The sequence below is a fragment of the Eptatretus burgeri genome, chromosome 5 (genome assembly GCF_056783735.1).
Source record: "Eptatretus burgeri isolate ZD-2024b chromosome 5, Ebu_testis_v1, whole genome shotgun sequence".
In the NCBI taxonomy this organism is placed as follows: Eukaryota; Metazoa; Chordata; class Myxini; order Myxiniformes; family Myxinidae; genus Eptatretus; species Eptatretus burgeri.
The window spans coordinates 99,393,020-99,413,389 of NC_140965.1; the positions used below are offsets into that span (position 1 = coordinate 99,393,020).

Consider the following 20,370-nt stretch of genomic DNA (forward strand, 5'->3'; position numbering starts at 1 on the left):
CACACGGAAGGCCTGAGCTCGACCGCTGCTACGCTAGCTGCCGTGGGGAAGGAGCAACGCGGGTCGCCCAAGCGCGTTCGTGTGGAGAGAGCCGGAGAGAGCTCGCCTGCCACACGGAAGGCCCGAGCTCGACTGCTGCTACGCTAGCTGCCGTGGGGAAGGAGCAACGCGGGTCGCCCAAGCGCGTTCGTGTGGAGAGAGCCGGAGAGAGCTCGCCTGCCACACGGTAGGCCCGAGCTCGACCGCGGCTACGCTAGCTGCTGTGGGGACGGGACGTCGCGGGTCGCCCAAGCCAGACACCACGAGGGTGCAGGTAACCTGCAACGGTCTCGTGGGACTCGTTTGGTCTGCCAAGTCCCACGCCATAAAGACCCAAGAGGTCCAGTCTGACCCCATTGCCTTTGATGGGGTCTTTTTCCTGCTTTTCTTTCGAATGAATGTTGTGGCGCTGAGTCCTGTAAGTAAAACTGTGTAAGTGACTGTACATTAATAATTGCTTATAGACGATTGTAGTTCTTTTGTCGTGCTTTTGTTGCTTGTATAATTGCATACGTGTTTTGCATTATTTAATTGCATACGTGTTTTATGATAATAAATGTCCTTGTGTGAATGTAAACCTGCTCGTTTCGTCCATTCCCTCATTGACTGAACATTTCGTGTGTTGGGAGTTAGAAAGCCATTGGTTTGCCGTAATAGGGGGACATTTGGACCGACGGTTCTCGGCGATTACGCGCTCGGAATCGCGCACGGACAAGCTCGTCTCGGCGGTTTGTTCCGTACGAGATCCGTCGAGGGTGGAATACCCGGTAGTTCGATCACGTGGGTATTTAGGTACATTGAAGATTGGCAATCGACCCTACCCCACATGATCTGCCCATTGGCGTATTTCGGTTCTTGTACAAGGACCCGTCGCTCAGAGTTATCCGGGCGGCGATCTATATTCCGGGCGATCGGTCGGGCCGACTCGACTTGCGGCTCCGTTCAGAGCCGTCGGTTGGCGGCCGACCCTGGTCTGTAACAGTATATATATATATATATATATATATATATATACATACATACATACATACATACATACATACATACATACATACATACATACATACATACATACATACATACATACATACATACATATTGTTGCGGAGGTGACTGGCCCAGGTTAATCCCCCAACCCAAATTTGTCAGAGCCATATGGTTAACACCGACAGCTCCGGACAACCGAGTGGTTCCTTATTATGAGGAGGCGGACACGTTGATCGACATACATTTCAACACGTGCTCAAAGGGCCTGGCGGGGGGGCAATAGCGGACGGGTGGAGGATTACGGCACAAAAGCACTGCACCAGGACAACACAAGGGGGTTTAACCCGGGAATCCACAACAAATGGACAAATGCAATTACTTCAATATAAACACATTTAATGCACATACACAAATATTTACAAAGCCAATAATGTAAAAGGAAATAATGATACTAATCAATAAATAACTACAACAGTTGAGGCCTCGCACACGGACATAAATACAGACAAAGGGGTGACCAAAATAAAAATAACCCACCCCCCCCACCCCACCCCTTTTAAGTACACTGGAACTCAGCTTGGACCAGAGCTGATCCCCGTCGAACCCGGAATGGAGGCGCTTCCACCAACACGTGCACACGCATGTAAAATGGCGCTTCACTTGTAGCAGGGCACACGGTGCAAAATGGCGCTTCTCTAGCAGCTTTCCACATGAACACTCCAAATGTCCCAGCAAGGTGCCACCTGCCTTGTGCGGTCCTCACACCGACCTCATGTGTGTGCTCTGCCGAACTCCCGTCCTTTCCAGACGGAAGCCTTTCACAATCCACCCGTGCGATGCACCAGCCTCTCCTGTCTTCCAATCCCCAGCCTCCTCATGGTGCTCTCTGCATCCCTGCCGAATGGGCATGGCCTGCTTGCCCCCCCTCAAAACCCGTGAAAGCGGGCTTTCCTGTTTGTTGTGGTTCCAGGGGTGCGTTTCCCAGCTTTACTGCCTGGCTTGGAATATAAAAAACATTGGGAAAATCACAGAGGGCAATCACATACTGGGGAGCTTATTTTTACTCCCGAGGCTCATTAACACCACACCACCCCTTGTGTGCTGATACGTAACACTTAAGCTCACAGATTCCCTAACTTGATTCCATCGAGATGCTTCTACTCGTCCACGGACCAAGCAACTCTACACAATGCTTGCTCCATCTACCCCCAAAACCATAACAATATATATATATATAGACAAGCCAGTAGTCGGCCGTTGCTAGGCAACGGAGGGGTCCATAGCAACGGTTCTTTCTCACACATAACTAGGACATACCATGAACCTACCATACCAGTTTCATGTATATCTGACTCATAGTCTCTGAGATATAACGAACTTCGTTTTTTAATTGTTTTCGACCGGGGTTCATTCAAAGTCTATCTTCTCCGACAGTTTTCATAGGATCTGGCTGGAAATTTTGACAATATGGCTGAATGTACTGCCCACAGTCGCTCGTGGCCCGATTTTTGATTTTCGAAAAAGTAATTTTTTTTATGATTTTTCAAATATTTCAAAGTCCCGTTGCTAGGCAACAGTGGTGTCCATAGCAACGGTTGTCATTTGCATACAACTAGGTCATGGTATGAACCTACCAACCAAGTTTCATCGAAATCGCCATTGTATTAACTGAAATCGCCATTTTAAATACTGATAATAAGGGTAGAACAAATCTCTAAAAATTTTTTTTTTTTTTCGACTGGATCGACTACCCAACATACCGACGGAAATACTGATAATAAGGGTAGATCAAAAAAAAAAATTTTTTTTTCGACTGGATCGACTACCCAATATACACACACACACACACACACACACACACACACACACACACACACACACACACACACACACACACACACACACACACACACACACACACACACACCTGCTGACTGGTGACATAATTATCAAAACCCAATTATGGGTGATAGATGTGATTGGGTCTTGTTATTCACATGTTGACTGCTATTGCCATTGTACCTGGTACATGCTTGGGAACCTTGGTGGTGTGTGTTAAGGTCTATGCTGTCACTGATTACTCGCCAAAAAGTGATGAAATCGGTCCGGTGGCTGAGGGGGCATGTAGCGTTGGGATTCTCATGTATGGGCTACTTGTGAATGTCTGGAGCTATCGAAGAACCCGTGTTGAGTTTGAAAGAGCTACTAGTGTTGCTTTTCTTGGTTGCTTTGGGCAGCTTTCTTTGGCTAGAAGAGCAGGGGAATGAAATATATTAAGCATTTTAAATTTTTTTTGGTCTAAGACTCATGGAGGTGTGCACATGTGTGTGGAATACAGATATGCTTCACAAGCTCATTTAGAAATAAACGATAGATCAGTGAAGAATAGTTTAAGCTTTATTAAATGATTAGTCCGGAACGATCTCTCACCTTTGCATGGACAAATAATTATTGAAGTTGACGCAAAGAGGAAGTTTATTGTGCAATAATTGTATTTGCCCTCGACAGACATATTGAATTGTTCCTCTCTGTCAAGGTAATTTGTAATATTCCCCACCCTCCAGCATTTTATATTGGCTGGATTTGTTTGTCACTTATCTGGTCATAAACAGGCAACATTCATAAGCGAGCTCATCACGGTTTGAGGACCACCAGTGTCATCTTCGAGAAGAGACTGCGTCGTGAAAGAAACTCCCCGCTTGTGGTATGCTTTGTTTTAAAATTTTGACTTTATTAATGCATTTAGAACATCATGATGATGGTATGTTAAGAAGCTGATAGATGTAACAAATGCATTTTAAAAGAAATCATTTTTGGTTGCTGTTTTTTTCGAATATATTTGTGATGGATTACATCTAGGGGATTGCCAATTGACTTTATTGGACGGAGAGTTCCACAGTTGCAGAAGTTTAAATTGGCCCACAATATTTTCTCATTTGGGCAATCCCCAAATTGCCATAAATGTCAGGTCTGGCCAGAATAGATCTGCTACTTGCTTCAGGAACCATGTAAACCTGTATTAACTTGCTTCATGATCGAATTGTTGGTGACCAAACCGTCTCCCCCACCAAGTTTTCTGGTGAGGAGGGTGTATAGATATGGACACCCAGCAGGATTAAAAACAAAACCTGTCAAAGCGTGGAGGAGCTCCTTGTGAGCCAATGGCCATCCATTTCTCGTGCCCAACTGTGTCTGCGGACGTCGTCCTGCAGTTGGGTTACCTTTTTTTTTAGGAGGTTGGTGGCAGGATTTGCACTCTGGTCACCATAAAACACTTCACTCAGTAAAACACAAATAAATCTGACAGCCCACTCCATGGGAGTACCTCCTGTGCAGCTGCCCTTCACATGGGAGCTCACCAGATGATGGGATTGGTGCAAAGCCAAAGCCCCCCCATTCTTTGATGACAGGAGGAAAACCACGGGGTAACCTTCCTGGGTCAGATTGCGGTAGTGTGTGTGTCATAGTTGTGCTGAGGTGTCGTCCACCAGACGGCGGTCTCCTTGAGTTCACCTGAGGTGGTCCCTTTGGGTGGGTGCCTGGAATGTCCTATCCCTAAGAGAGAATGATCATCTGTCTGTGTTATCATCTGAGCTCAAGCGTTTGTACATCGCTATTGTAGCACTCTCTGTGGTTCGGACACCATATAGTGGCGAGATCATGATGGGTGGTTACAACTACTATTGGTGGTCCACTCACTATGATGGTTCCCATGCCCAAGGAATTGCTGTCGCTTTGTCCAATAAGATTACTCCAATGATAATTGAGGTAACACTGGTCAATGAGCATATAATGAGAATAAGGATTCGTCACTCCTTGGGTGTCATTTCCCTGGTCTCTATATATGCTCCGACTGAGGCGAGTGATCTCACCGTGAAGGACACATTCAGTGCCACGCTCGAGTCAATCAGGGGCAAATCCAGGAATTGGGTAGGGAGGGGGGGGGTTCCAAATAACAGAAAATCTAAGTAATATGAACGTTATGAAAACTTTATTGCAGCTTTCAAATAAATGCACATTCACATATTCTTCGATATGCATGTATTGTGCAAAAAGATATAAAAGTTAATTAATTTAATATTTCAATGCATAACAAAATAAAATAGCTTGAATTCAATAAACTTCAAGTTTCAATCTCAAATATCATGACTAGTGAGACCTACCTGAGTGATGGTAGTGCCTATATGACATACTAGCAACTATATGACATACTAGAAGGAGTTCTGGGTGACCAGGGAACCCCTGGATTTTCCACTGTCAATGGTTGATCAGTGCCCCAGGCGAGATACTTTTCTAGTCTTGGGGGATTTCAATGCATCGACTGGAACTGATCGGGATGGTTATGAGACATCTGTTGGTTCCCATGGGTCTGGAACTGTGAACCAGAATAGCATTAAGTTCCTTGACTTTGAAAGAAGTCACGGACTTAGGGTGGCTGGTTCATGCTTTCAGCGCCCACAGGCTCATTGCTGGACTTGGTATTCCAACGCTGGTGGTGTGGCAAAGCAGATTGGCCATTTGCTCGTTGATGGTTGCTGGAGGATGATCCACAACTGCAGGGTCTACCAGAGTGCTCAGTTCCTCAATACTGACCACAAGCTTGTGGTAGCAACTCTGGTTGTAACTTCAATCCAGAAGAATGGTCCCATCCCAGCCAAGGCTGGATGTTGGCAAGCTCAAGTATGAGAGGGTAGCTGAGGACTTTGCAAACAGGCTGAGTGGGCAATTGGGGGTCTGGGTGCTTTGGGGAATCCTGAAGCATTGTGGAGTGCCTTCAAGACCACCATCCGAGATGTTGCCGGTGGATGTCTTGGAACTCATCAGAGGGCGAAGAATAATTTTGTCTCTCAAGGGACACTGGATACCATTGACCAGAATCGCAGGGCCAGGCTTAATGGCAGAGCTGAGTTGTTCAGGGATTTGAGGCGTAAAACTGTATGTGCACTGAGGTTGGACAAGGAGGCCTACGTGCAACGAATCTGTGAGTGTGGGGGGGGGGGCGCTTAGAGCATCGACAGACATCTTGATAATGAAATGGTTAGAGCATAGGGTTATTTAGGGGGGGCTGTAACAGGATGATGCACCAGCTCTTGAGTTGGATGTCAGGGGTGTTACTATCCCAATTGCTGACCCTCCAATCAAATGTGATCCACCTTCATTTGTGGAAACACAGGCTGCGGTGAACCGGTTGAAATGGGAAAAAGCTCCAGGGATCTGTGGCATCCATGCTGAACTTCTCAAGGCTGGTGGAAATGCTGTACTCATGTTGTTGCCTGCAGTTCTATGCTCTGCCTGGAACACAGGCATCATCCCAACTGACTGGAAGAGGGGCCTTGTTGTCCCTCTCTGGAAAGGGAAGGGTGATCGCCAGGACTGCAACAACTACCGAGGAGTGACGTTGCTCTCAGTGCCTGACAAGGTCTTTGCTCAGATAATTCTTGATAGGGTTCGCCACCATCTGCTTCAGCACCATCGCCCAGATCCGTCATGCTTTACACAAAAGAGGTCAATGATTTACCGTATCTTTGCCCTTCGGGTCCTCACCGAACGCAGACGAGAATTTTGACAGGGGCTGCTTGCAGCCTATGTTGATCTCTGCAAAGCGTTCGATTCAGTGAATCGGGATGACCTCTGGAGGATTCTTAGTCTTCGTGGGGTGCCACCCAAACTGATCAATCTGATGTCTGAACTACACTTTGGGACTGAGAGTTGTTCCTGGAGTTTGTCAGGGGTGTGTGCTGCCCCCCACACTTTTCATCACTTGTATGGACTGGATTCTGTGGAGGATGTCAGAGAGTTCAAGCTGCGGTGCATTGTTTGGGAATGTCAAAATCTCTGACCTTGATTTCGCAGATGATGCAGTCATCTTTGCTGAGGCTCTGGATATCATTTTGGGGGCCCTAGAGGTGCTGTCTGAGGAGTCTGAGGCACTGGGATTATGGGTTTCCTGTGTCAAATCTGAGATCCAGGCTTTCATCGACATCTTGGATGCTGATATCTTGTCTGTACCTTTTTGTGGTGAATATGTTGTGGTCATGGAGAAATTTACTTACCTTGGCAGTAATATTCATGTCTCTGCTGGCTGTGAGCCAGAGGTGAATAGATGTTTGGGTAGAGTCTGGGAAGTCATGGATTCACTGGATCATGGGGTGTGGCGCTGTCCGTACCTGTGCAGGAGGATGAAAGTCTGAGTCTTCAGGTCCTTGGTGCTTCCAGTCTTGCTCTATAGATGTGAGACTTGGACTGAACAGGGATCTGTGATGGAGACTTCATTCCTTTGGTGCCAGGTTTCTTCGGAGAATCCTTGGCTATCGCTGGTCGGACTTTGTGTCCAATGAGCGGTTGCCGAGAGAGATTCAAATGAGATTTGTTCCCTGCATAGTCCGTGAGTGTCAGCTGCAGCTGTATGGACACGTGACTCGTTTTCCTGATGCTGATTCTGCTCACAAGATTCTCTGAGTGAGGGAGTCTCATGAGTGGAGGAGGCCAATGGGCCGACCATGTGCCTCTTGGTTGCAGCAGGTTGATCGGCATCTCATGGAGATGGGGATGAGCCAGGCATCTGCCTGGGGGATGGCCATATGGAAGCCCCTGGAGTACCGGTGGAAAGTGGATGCAGCAACACACTGCTTCGGTGCATGCTCCTTTTCCTGTCCCACTCTCAATGGTGAAGAATCACTTTTAAAATTCTCGGAGCCAGATCCAGATTTGGATCTTCACCAAAATTAAATCAATTCTTCTTTGACACACACACAAAACATATCCACCAAGTTTCGTCCAAATCCATCCATAACCTTTTGACATATCGTGCTATTTTTAGTTTTTGGCACTATCTCTCAATGGTGAAGAATCACTTAAAAAATTCTCATATCCAGGTCTGGATCCAGGTCTTCACCAAAATTAAATCATTCTTTCCTTGTCACATGCCCAACCTCTCGACCAAATCTGTCCACAACTTTTTGATATATCCTGTTCACAAACAGACAGACAGGGGTGAAAACATAACCTCCGTCCACCTTCGGTGGTGGAGGTGATAACGTCTTTCAAGAAGGTTTAATGTGATAAAACCTTTGTACGTTCTATTTATCATCACGGAGAGACGTACCCATCTGAATAATCATGAAGGGGAACATAAAAATCGGTGCAAATAAAATGTAAACAGATCATTTAGCCCAAAGAAAAACTTTGTCAGGGTACCCGCACACAGTGTTCTACTTTTTCGATAGATGTTGTCTACATCTGAAATACAGGTGGAATTAGAATCAGCTTAAAATTACGTTTCCAACACAAGGAATGCTCAAAAATGCTGCATCACTACTGGCACTGCAGCAGGATAACAGTTCCTTATAGTTGAATCTATGCCTGGTGTTGGCTTAATGGTTAGGGTATTGAGCTTGGAAACCTGGAATCCTGAGTTCAAATCCCCCTTGGATGTTGAATTAATACCAGGTGGGGTTGACTCTGCCTGTCATCCTTCCGAGATCAGCAAAATGAGTGCCAGCTTGCTGGTATCCTGTGTCGGAGTGGTGACCCGTCCAGGATTGTGCCGAATAGCCAAGGAGACTGCTTGGGCAGCACCAATGTCCCATTGGATGTATGGATGGATAGTTGAATGTAGTACCCCATTGGGGTTTAAACCTTGACAAAACAGCTTGACACACAAACAAATACTTTTTGCTATTTTACTTTGTAAGTTGATTATTTCTCTCATATGTTTGGTCCTCAATTTGATTCCTGGCAGAATTTAATGCGATTTTGTCAAAAGCTATGGTGGTGAGAACGGGAGGTACATATGAATGCCTTGAGATCTTATGCCATGATGGTATCTTTTATAAGATTCGACCTTTGAGTAGAATCAAAGGTCAGGTTGTCCAGATCCCTGAAAATGGCCTCCTCATGACTTGGAATGGCCCAAGTTTTCCCAATAATTTAAATCAATGCCAGTGAGACTCCAAGTGATCAGCCTCTAACGGGATCTGATTTGATTACAATGCGCTCAAATATCTGTCAGGCAGCTGGATTATTCGAATTTTTCTTTTAAATATTAATACGTTTATTTAAGTAAAAGAACAGGATAGTCGAATTACTGAAATATAATATCAGTACGCTGGATTCTGCCCTTCACTAGACGGCAGAGTACCTGTATTGTCATACAAAAATTACAATTAATAATTAATCAAATGAAGACTATGGCATGATGAACAACTCCCCTTCTCTCCACCCACAACGTTCCATACTTTACCTCGTTCAGTTATTTTTCTACTCATTTGTTGTTTGGTACGTGTTGCAGGTGAAATTAAATTTCCAATGGCAGCCACAACAATCGCCTCGCTTGGTAAGGCTTCAGTTTCATGTTCAGTGTTTAAACTGTTTAAAAGGTGCAACAAAACATGTTCTATCATATTCTCAGGATACATTCACAATGTTCCACTATGTGTAATTTGATTCACATTAAATTTGTGCAGGTGTGTAAATACATTGAATATACCTTTGTCGAGTTTCTAGATTATGTTGTGATCATGAAATGGATCAGATATAGTAATTCTCAGGGTGTCAGTGGAAATGGTTAAAGAATACGAGACTTTGCAAGGCGAGTGTCTGTCTGCATTAGTGGACAATTCAAACGGTAGGTTGTATCAACTAAAAGTTAATTGAGATGTGCTGACTGTCGTGGGAAGCAAAGTGAATGCAAGATCTCACAGCCCCCTCCCACCTACAGACACCCGATCTTTGAAGACCCGTCGACCGCATGTATGTGTATATGTTGATATATATATACATATATATATACATATATATATATATATATTGTTGCGAATTCGCGCCTGCCGGCATGCGGACGGCCACGCAACTCGGATCGCGGCATGTCGCCCACCGGACGGACAATTCAGTCGTGACCCTCCGGGAACTATCGCCCGGAGCCAGTCACGGGTGGGCCTTTCGACCTCACCACAATCGTGCCAATCGGCCACCCGCGTAGGATAGGGTTGTTCGCCAAACTCGACCCACCTAAGTACCCACGCGGATGGTAAACCGGGCGATCGTACCTCGCCGCAGGTCGACTCCGGACACGAGCCGCTTGGGCGGCCCGTTTCGTACTATCAGGATAACCAAGCGGTGTTATCGTCAACCTCGACGGTTCAGATTATTTACCGGGATGTTGCACCCACTATAAACCCTTTACGTGAAGCAATATGGAGGGTCAATAGAGAAAAGACGAAGCGAAACGGGCACAGTTCAACAAGCAAGCATTTTATTCACACGCACACACAGACAAGCACGTAAGGCACGTATTTACAGCCATACACAATCAAAATGCACATAAAGCAATTAAAACAAAAGAAACGATGCAGAGCTACAACCGAATACGCGTACACACAGCAAAACTTAAACAGTTCTACTTTACGAGACACGGCGCCACAAGATCCATACAAAAACCCCGAAAAGAAAATGGTGACTTCCCTTTGGCTGGTGAGTCCCTCTCCCGCGACCGTCAGTGTGGTCGCGCCCAGCCCCGACCTCTCTCGCGGCCAGCGAACCCTCTCCGGCACTCCCCGTCCGGACGCACAGGTCCACCTCGCAACGGGCGCTACCGCGTCTCCCGTCCGTGCCTTCGTGACAGGGCCGCTCGCCAAGGCGCGGGCACAGGACCTCTTCCTGAAGATCAACTCGCCACAAAAACCAACCGAACCACCAGCCAAGACGAAGAGGAAGAAAAAAGCGCTCGTTGCGCCTACCCGTGTACGTCTTTTATCGCCCAGGGCTCAGCCCTTCGCCCCGTCCCATTCTCGGCTTCACCTTCCTTCGAGAGGGTTCCCAAAAAGGGCGTTCCCTCACGCTTTCCCTCCACCCCGCTCCGTCTGGGGGCCGAGGGAGTCAGTTTCTGGCTCGGAGGCAGAGAAGTATTCCCCCAAAAAGAGGCCCCACCTTTACATGACCTCTGACCTTTGACCTGCATCGCTCTTCCTCCACTCCAAAGCGCGGGGAAGTCAGATGGGAAAAACAGGCGGGAAAAGCCCACCGAGCATCCTTGTTGGTTTTTGTTTGTTCCTCCGCAGAGATTGTAACCGCACGGAGCCTGTTGAATGGCGAGTGGCGAAGATGTGGTAGCGTAGATTGTGGAGGAGGCATGGTTGCAGTGTGGTTGGCGCTGTGATGGGGATGGCGTTGTTGTTGAAATGTTGTGTGTTTGAAATAAAAGATAGAAAAAGAAAAACGCCTAACTCAAAGGATCGCAGCCCGAATGGATCACATAAATTCCCTCTATACAACGGGTTTGGGCTAACTACACATGTACTTAGAGATATCTCACCTACGGGCCCTTTATGGTGTAATGCGAATTTCCACAGCCGTAACAATATGTATATATATATATATATATATATATATATATATATATATATATATATATATATATATATATATATATATATATATATATGTGTGTATTTTTTTTTTCTTTTTAAAATAAAATGAAGGCGCTTCCAACCAAAAGTAAAATACTAGAGAGACTCCGCTAATTTGCGCAAAAAAGCGAGAGCAGACCCGGTCTCAGGGCAACGTTTCGCCGACTTCATCAGACACAATGGACCCTGAGCCTCGGCACGTGTCCGGTTTTTATTTCGATACGACCGCTCATTTCCGGTCACGTGCTGGTGCTCGAGGTCAAATTGAAGGGTGCTTTTTATTTTGCAAAAGCAAAAACAAACGTCAAATCACATCATTGAAGGGTGGTCTGCTCTTTTTTGTTCTTTTTATTTACACGTGATCCGGTGTTGTATGTGTGTGGGTGAACATGTGTGTGTGCTTGTTGTTTTTGTGTTTGTGTTTCCGGGGAATGAACACAGCTGGTTTCGTGTCCGGGTTGGGAATGATGAGGTGTTGGTTGTGTGGGTGTTGAGGTTCTCGTTGGGTGTTGTGCACATGTGGATGTGGTGTTTGGGATTGGGTGTTTGTTGCTCACCTTATCCAGTCGTTTGCACCATCCAGTTTTCGCCATTTGCATGAGAGGTGTGTATTGTGTGGGTATGTCCACCGTCTCCCCAGTTAGGCCACCCTCCCGCTCTTTACATGCCATGCTTCCAAAATCAACCTGTGTCATTTGTTGGATGTAATGTCGAAGACACAGGTCCCATCAAAGTTAAATTTGTGTCCAGATTGCAGGCAATGACGTGCTATGGCTGACTGGGTCATTTTTCCAAGCCAAATTGCTCTATCACGTTCATCTCGTCGTTGTTTCAAATTCCTTCCAGTTTCACCAATGTTGAATTGGTCACAGTCCTTGCATGATGAATCTTAAACTACTCCAGATTTATCACCAGTTGGTATTGGGTCCTTTAGTTTTGATTTAGGATAACCGATGAAGATAATCGAATGATTTCCTTCATTGGAGAAATTAATCCATCACAATTCACCTTTGTGACATTTTCCAAAAAATAAATACAATGGTTATTGTGAGGAAACACGAGTTGGGAAAATATAAAATAATTAATAAAGATGGGGATGGGATGAGTGGAATAAGGGTGAAGGTATGTATCTTGGTAGAGGATACTATAAACCTAAGAGCCGATTTGTTGAATCAATTCAATTTTGTTCAATCATTTGTTTATGATTTGTTCAATCAGTTCAACCAAAATTGGACATCAATTTAGAAATAAAGGAGATGGGATAATTGATACTCTAATGGGTATTGGTTAGACTATTCTTAAACATAAAGACCTAATTGGTTCAACCGCTTCTGCCATGGGAAGCGTTGCGGGTGCTATAAAGAGTATAAAAAGATGCTCAAAAGGAATCCCATAAATTACAAGCAATCACAGAAATTAAGAAAAGCAAAGCTCAATTGTCTCCCCAGGAAAGAAATAAAATAATCCAAATACCAGGGTCAGGGTTTCAAAAGTTATAAATACAAATTTGGAAGCAATTGATACTATCTATGATTTGGATGATACCATTATCATCTCAAACTCCACTAAAAAGGAAGACTACTTCAAGGTAAATGCTATAACAGGAACAGACTGGAATACAAACGGGACAACAAGCTTTGAAATTAAATAATGAACAAACTTACTTGAATACCGCTGATAGTTTCTTGTTATGTAAATTTACATTCACTAAGGCTGGGAATAACACAAACGCCACCCTTGTAAATTATTTTTTCTAGAAAATGTTTGATAGCATTCTTTTGTATATTGGAACTCAAGAAGTTGAAGCAGTTGATTATGTCTCTGCGATATCTGAAATTATGAAATTTACACTATATTCATCAGTGATAGAATGGGAAAGGGTGAAGTGGTGTGCAGAGTAATTATCTGCTCAAAGGAGCTGATGGTATCTTGTTGAAGTGGCGTGCCGGTGAAAAGCAGGTGCAGGTGAGAAATTGTCGACAAAAAGGTTTTCTTTTGATCGCTGTATAATGTAAATAAAAAGACATTGGGAGCTTTTGATGATAAAAAAAATACATTTTCGAAAATGGGATTGACACCTCTTATGGATAAAAGATTTGAGTGCAAAGATAGATTTAACACAAATTGCCAAAAACAAATTTGATTCATAGTCGAGGCTCATGGAAGAGCTTGGTTCCAGAAACAATTTAATGTGGAGAATCTGGTGGAGGTTGAGTGGAATAGGTGGGGGAGAAGAAGGAGAAGTTGGTGCCAGAGGAGATCTGTTTGTGAGAAAACATTCACTCCTTTTTATTGACAGGGTCAAATAGTTTTTCCCTGAGTTAACATAAAAGTCAAAGGGGGGAAACCAACATAAAGGGGGGATAGTTCCAGAACCAACAAAATTCCCCGAACCAGGAGGAGGGAGGGAAAGGGGTGGGGAGAGGGGCCCAGTGTTGCTGGGTACCTTTGCTAGTATAAAATACTGTTACCAATTGCTTTAGAAACAGTCACTAGTACAAAGGAAAACGTGATCACTTGTATGCTGCTGAGGTTAAAGTTAAAACCTACTGTACTTCCTTCCTGGCCATACCAAGGTAATGTGTTATCCAAGCAGTATGTCTTGACATCATATGTTCCAGGCATACCTGAGTGCATCATGGCATCAGTTAAATTTATTTTTTCACATTTCAAGGTAATGGTTGGTCTCCTGCTTAGCTTGTTAAGGCCTAAGTCACATTTGCTCTATGGCTAGGATACGGCAGCCGTACCCCCCCTGAATTGACAGAAACGTGCGGCGGCCGCAGAGTTTCTGAGGTGGCCTCAGGGTGGCCCTACGCCGTATGGCTATCTTTTACAGGCCGTAGGGGTCGCCGTGTAATTATAGCGCAGAGTTATAACTTTTTTCATTTCTACATTGGCCGTAGCAATTCGACAAGCCGTAGTCGTGATGTAGATGTGTTCCACGTCAACCGTACGTAGGGCGTATGGTGGGTTTGCGTCATTCATGCGGCTGCCGTAGGCTCTTATCAATGAAAAATGAATTTTGCCAACCCCCAAAAAATTACGGCGGCCGCACTATTTCCACGTTCGCCTTCGGGCCCCCCTACGGTCGCCTTGCGGGCACCTTGAGGCTGCCTTGCATCTGCCTTGAAAATTCAATGGCCGCCACAGGGACGCCCGAAGCTCACCGTGCGACATCAAATCAAAGACCGTATGGCACCCCCACGTTTTCGGTCTCCACAATTTCTAAATACCCCATGCGGCTCCCCAAAAAATACAAACATATGTGACTGCTACATTGTGTGACCGTGGAAATACTGCGGCCGCCGTATAATTGCTAGTGGTCGTACATTTTGTAGACCCTACAGCCGCAGAGCCAAATGTGACTTAGGCCTAAATCACTGGGTGAGTAGCTCCTACTCGTGTGCTGATACCACCAATCATAACTCGGAGTCAATGGCCGATCAATTTACTTACTGTTTGAAGGATTGCTTGGAATGGAATCCCTTTGTAACCCGGGAATTCCCTGCATTGCATTTTGCATAAAACTTGCTTTTCACATGACAAGACGACCTTGAAATGTTTCATTTTATATTTGTCAATAACTTATCTAATGAGCACACAGTAGCTCATCATTCGTTTGAAAATGATCGGATGCTGTGCCGTTCGATACATCAATCGACTAGAGAAGGGATTTAAAATGTATTAATTCATAGCCATTCAATAACGTCAGTCCGTCAATCGCGGGCATAGCACCGATCCGGCACACTTTATGTGTGAACAATGCACTATGACATCATTATTTACCACTTTATAATTCATATTGGTGTCGGCCGATTCCTTTTTTCTTGTTTTTTTAAAGATGTTTTTTCTTTTTAAAATGGGTTATTGGTTATAGTCAAATTTTCTAATTAGCCCAGCACTAATACATATACAGTATCAGGTGACGTCCCAAACGAGCGACTGTTGTGACCAAGGCAAACATGCCCTGTTCCAAGTTCCGTTGCGATTCCATATGAAGCTCAGCACAGATATAGTATACCAAAAGAAGAACCACAAAGGCTTACTTAAAAAAAAAAAAACAATTTCATGTTGAATTCAAGGGAAAAATTGGTGAAATTCATTTCCTACAGAGGGCACACAAAATGTCAGTCTATGCCTTGCGAGCACGAACCGACTTGGCGTAATTCACAACACGGGGTTCGATTCGACATTTGAAGGGGTTTTTTTGTTGTAGGTAGATATTAATATTTAATCGGTATATATTAATAGATATAATGAAAGCAGATTGCCCAAAAACGTGAAAAAAGTAATCTAGTAAAAAATTAACTTGCGAACATAATTGCTGGAAAAAAGGATCCCCTCTCGACTGTATTGCCGTGGCTTGCAAAAGCAGCTCATTGAGCGTGGTGATCCCGCTGGTTAATTATTTTTGATGCACTCAATGAAGTTACACTTTCTGCATATTCCTAATCTTTTCTTCACTCAATATAATCGTCCAAACATTAGAAAAAGTTAAGTTTAATGATGCTTTGCTTAAATTAATAAACTTGGTTATAAGAATCGGTAATTTCTTTAAATTCTCAGATTTCACTCCATCATATTTCAACATTTATTTAGTCCACGACATCTGATCCTCAAATCCGAAATCACATTTCGATTATATGCTTTAATTAGTTTGTGAGAGTAGATCGTGTTTCCAAAGCAAGGCTTTTTGAGTAGGCTGAATTAAGATCTCTGTGAGGTGGATGGGTTGACCAAGGGTAAGCTGCTGTTAATTATCTTCAAAAGATGTTTAAATTTAGCTAAATACTCAGTTTTCATTCAGACACTCCCTTGGAGTTCCCTTGGTATGCATGCAAAGTTTTGGGCCACTAGGTTTTATGGAGGAGACACACACACACACTGAGTGACTGACACACACTCACATTTATTATATGTATAGATAGAAGATAAATATACCTGTACACACACACACACACACACACACACACACACACACACACACACACACACACACACACACACACACACCTAAGGTGATTCTTTTTTTATTAATAATTCTTTGTTTCCTGTTTTTAGTTTTGGTGTTTGCATTATGCTTTCTCCCAGCATCACATGGTACGTAATCACATTATACATGCAATTTACAGCATAGGCACTATAAACTTGAAAATGATTATTGGTAAATTTTTGAGAGAAGAGGATGAAAATGACAGAGTATAGCAAAATAAAGCCAAAGGAAGAATGGACATCATTCATTGGTGCAAAGGTTTAGAATGGGGGGGGGGTTATGCATTGACAACGTAGCTGCAAAACAGTTGTATTGATGCACCAAAATGTAACATCACACAATTGATGCTTCAGCAAGAAAAATGATCGCCAAACTGCAAAGAATGTTTTCTATTTGAGAACTCTCATTTCTTCCCTAATTCTCCATTTGGTCTGTGTCTTTGATGGCAGTTCTACAAGTTAAATATACCACGCATGCCTTGATCATGTTTTAGTATCCATGTTGGCTGTCCTATGCACAACTGAAACTCTGATCAAGTTTGCAAATGCAAAATTCCCACACTAATCTATGGGAGCACCTTGCAGTGGAGCAGATGTAGCTGTTTGTTTGTTTGTGTTTGTGTTCGACTTCCAGGCAACTCCTTAACCTCTGAACACACAATGAGTTGAAAACTGGTGGTTGTGCTCAGGATATACACAGGAACATTGTAGCCATTAAAACGAACTTAATAGCCTGAAGGGTCAACAACCATGTTAAGTCCACAGTGCCAGCATGCCTGAAAGCTTTGAAAGCCATGATGGCAACACAGGATTTGACGGTCTTCCGTATGAAAACTATTATTTTACTGCACACATTTACTAACTCATTATTGTCCCTATTTATTTGAATGATTTGCTCCTGAACAGCCAGGGATTTCATGAGAATGTGCTCCTTCACCAACTGGAGCCAATACCGCCCAGGATCTGGCAAATTCTTGCCAGCAAATGTTGATGCTCACCTGTGCACCCACATCTTCTATGCGTTTGCCACTATAAATTACAACAATGAAGTGGCCACACTAGAATGGAATGATGTTACTCTCTACCACGACATGATGCAGCTGAAGAATGTGTAAGTAATTAATATCAATTAATTTCCATATCATTTTTTTTCTGAAGTTCATTAACAGCCCTTTTTTAAAAACATTCCTTCGATAAAGTATCAACAACCAAAATTCCCTCACATGGTTCGAGGAAGATGAAAATTATTTTGATTACTATGTACTGTACAGCACTTGTAAACCTCGAACAACTGTAGTTTGAATCAGGTTGTAGTTGTTTAAGTAAGCAATGTTTGGAAAGTACGATAATCTAATATTTTCAAGGAAAAATGAAAGGAAGCAAATCTCGTGAAATATTAAAGTGGGGGAGAAAAGGGAAAGGAAATTGTGAGAAAAGGAGGAACTGGAATGAAGGGGGAATGAATGGGTGGAGGGAAGGGGAGGATTCCACAGTTTTTGTATATTAAATAATATTGACATGGTTCTTGAGTTGGTCATGAGAGCACTGACCCACGAAGATTGACTTTCTGTTCTGGTCTGTTGCACGTGGTCATCTGGATTGGCAGTTCCTCCTTTCCGTTCATCAAAGCTAAGTATCCCAGATGAGATCCATCGTGTCTTTCTGCTATATTTTCGTTACTGTGTTGCAGTTTGATTTTCATCCAATTTTCTGTGTCAAACTTATTTTTTATTTTTTTTGCTGTATTGTTGAATTAGTGTCCATGCAGCTCAGGCCAAGTCACCCAGGCATTAGCTCACAGAGGCTCTGATGCTGCGTGCCTCAATTTGCTTCTTTTCTCCCAAGCATTGTCCTTCAGCCTCCTCAACTTCATCCTATACCCCCTCATCGCTTCAACAATAACAAAAATATTTTTTTCCTTTCACTCCAAAACATTGATGAATCATTCAGCCTGTACTGGGGCTGACAGACAGGATGGCCTAGAGGTACACACGCACACCCGTCTCTAAGCTGTCTCGCCTGGGTTTGATTCCCAACCCAGCTATAAACTGTCAGCCTGGTGTTTCACAGGCATGGTTATTCATCAATGTGTGTGCCATCCCTTGGATGGACATTAAACAAGCGTCCCGTCTGCTAACATCCGTTGGTGGACGTTAGAGCCATGGTGTCCTTTGTGAAAAGTCGGTGAGCTATCACTGGCACCATGGCCATATTCCAAATTCCTGCCCCAACTAGTCGAATGTCAGGCCTGGCCAGCCATTTCGTAAAAACTTAGGCCAAGCTTCCCCCCGCTGACCCCACAGAGTGGGATATAAGTGGCCATTAAAGAGAAAGAAGAAAAATAATCAGACTGCACTTCATTCTTTATCCATTCCTTTTCTCAAGATCGCCAAACTGAATCTTAATTGAATGAAATGCTTCTTCCTGTAAAAAGTTTTTAAATACATTTTAAAATGCTTCACATTCCTTATTTCTACCTGAGGAACACTGTGTTCTTCTTCTTCATCTCAATCTATTCCTCTTCTTCTTATTGTTCTTCTTCAGCAGGATTTTTCAAACCTGTCTCACTCCTAAATGTTTGATCCTTCAACCCTCCTCCCATACCTAGAGCACCACTTTCCTCTTTGCCTTCAACAATGTTTCTTTCCACCCCTCCCATGAGATCTGTCTCCGTATATCCAAATTATCAATCTTGTGAAGTCCAAATTGCAGACGTTGTCTGATCACGACAATCGATTCCCTTTCACGTCTTACAACGTGTCAAAACTCTCCATGGCATTACCCTCCCCCATGTCTTGGACATGCCCGCATCCTTCCAACCCCACCTGGTCTATGTGTCACCCTCTTCAGCATCCCTTGCTTCATATATTCTCTTTCTGCATCCCCCTCACCCCACCTCCTCAAAGCTTCCCCTTACCCTACCCCCTCAAAGCTTGCACTCACCCTGACCCCTCCCATTTTCCAATCTTCCCCATCTCCCTCCTGTCTCCCATTTTTCTGCCTCACCCTCTTTCTCCCTCGTCCCGCCCCCTCTCACCTTCTCCCTCGTCCCGCCCCCCTCTCACCTTCTCCCTCGTCCTTCCCCCCTCTCATCTTCTCCCTCGTCCTGGCCCCCTCTCACCTTCTCCCTCACCCCTCCCCCTGAGCTTCTCGCTCATCCCGCCCCCTCTCATCTTCTCCCTCGTCCCGCCCCTCTCACCTTCTCCCTAGTCCCGCCCCTCTCACCTTCTCCCTGGTCCCGCCCCTCTCACCTTCTCCCTGGTCCCGCCCCTCTCACCGTCTCCCTGGTCCCGCCCCTCTCACCTTCTCCCTGGTCCCGCCCCCCTCACCTTCTCCCTCTGCCCGCCCCTCTCACCTTCTCCCTGGTCCCGCCCCTCTCACCTTCTCCCTGGTCCCGCCCCTCTCACCTTCTCCCTGGTCCTGCCCCCTCTCACCTTCTTCCTGGTCCCGCCCCCTCTCACCTTCTCCCTGGTCCCGTCCCCTCTCACCTTCTCCCTGGTCCCATCCCCTCTCACCTCCACCCCTCAGAGCACCCTCCCAGCTTTCCTCCTACGCCACAACCTTCCAGCTTCCTCGCGCTACAACTTTCCCAAGCTACTCTCCACATTCCTGCACCCTGCTAACAATTCCTTCTCCCATTCCCCTAACTTTGTGGACTTCATCCATCTGAGGCCTCCGCTCTACTGAGACAGAGATAAACTGGATATCATCTGTTTAGAAAATCCATTCTCCCACAGGACATCTCCTGATACCTTATTGTCTCTCAATGGCTCTCTCGCTCTGACAACATAGACCAACTTGTAACCACTCCTCCCAACTCTCTCTTCCTCATATGTGGTGATTTATATTATGTATAAGCAAATTGGCTGGGTGTCGGAAACTCTCTCACCAGCCATAGCACTTCAGCAAAGGACTTCTGTGACCCCATGGGACTGACACAATC

General features: G+C 44.6%; 1 protein-coding gene across 2 annotated transcripts in view; it reads left to right on the forward strand.

Annotated features, from left to right (window-relative positions):
- Positions 1-20,370, forward strand: part of LOC147027041 (acidic mammalian chitinase-like) — a 78,971-nt gene that overhangs the window by 27,082 nt on the left and 31,519 nt on the right. The window contains exons 2-5 of one of the 2 annotated variants that reach the window (XM_085883139.1): positions 3,639-3,730; positions 9,317-9,361; positions 16,497-16,535; positions 17,334-17,538. In XM_085883139.1, the coding sequence (XP_085739265.1) occupies positions 9,334-9,361; positions 16,497-16,535; positions 17,334-17,538 (272 nt within the window). In that variant the 5' untranslated portion in view covers positions 3,639-3,730; positions 9,317-9,333. Of the gene's footprint in view, positions 1-3,621; positions 3,731-9,316; positions 9,362-16,496; positions 16,536-17,333; positions 17,539-20,370 lie in introns of those variants that run through there. The other variant, XM_085883140.1, reaches the window with a different exon arrangement.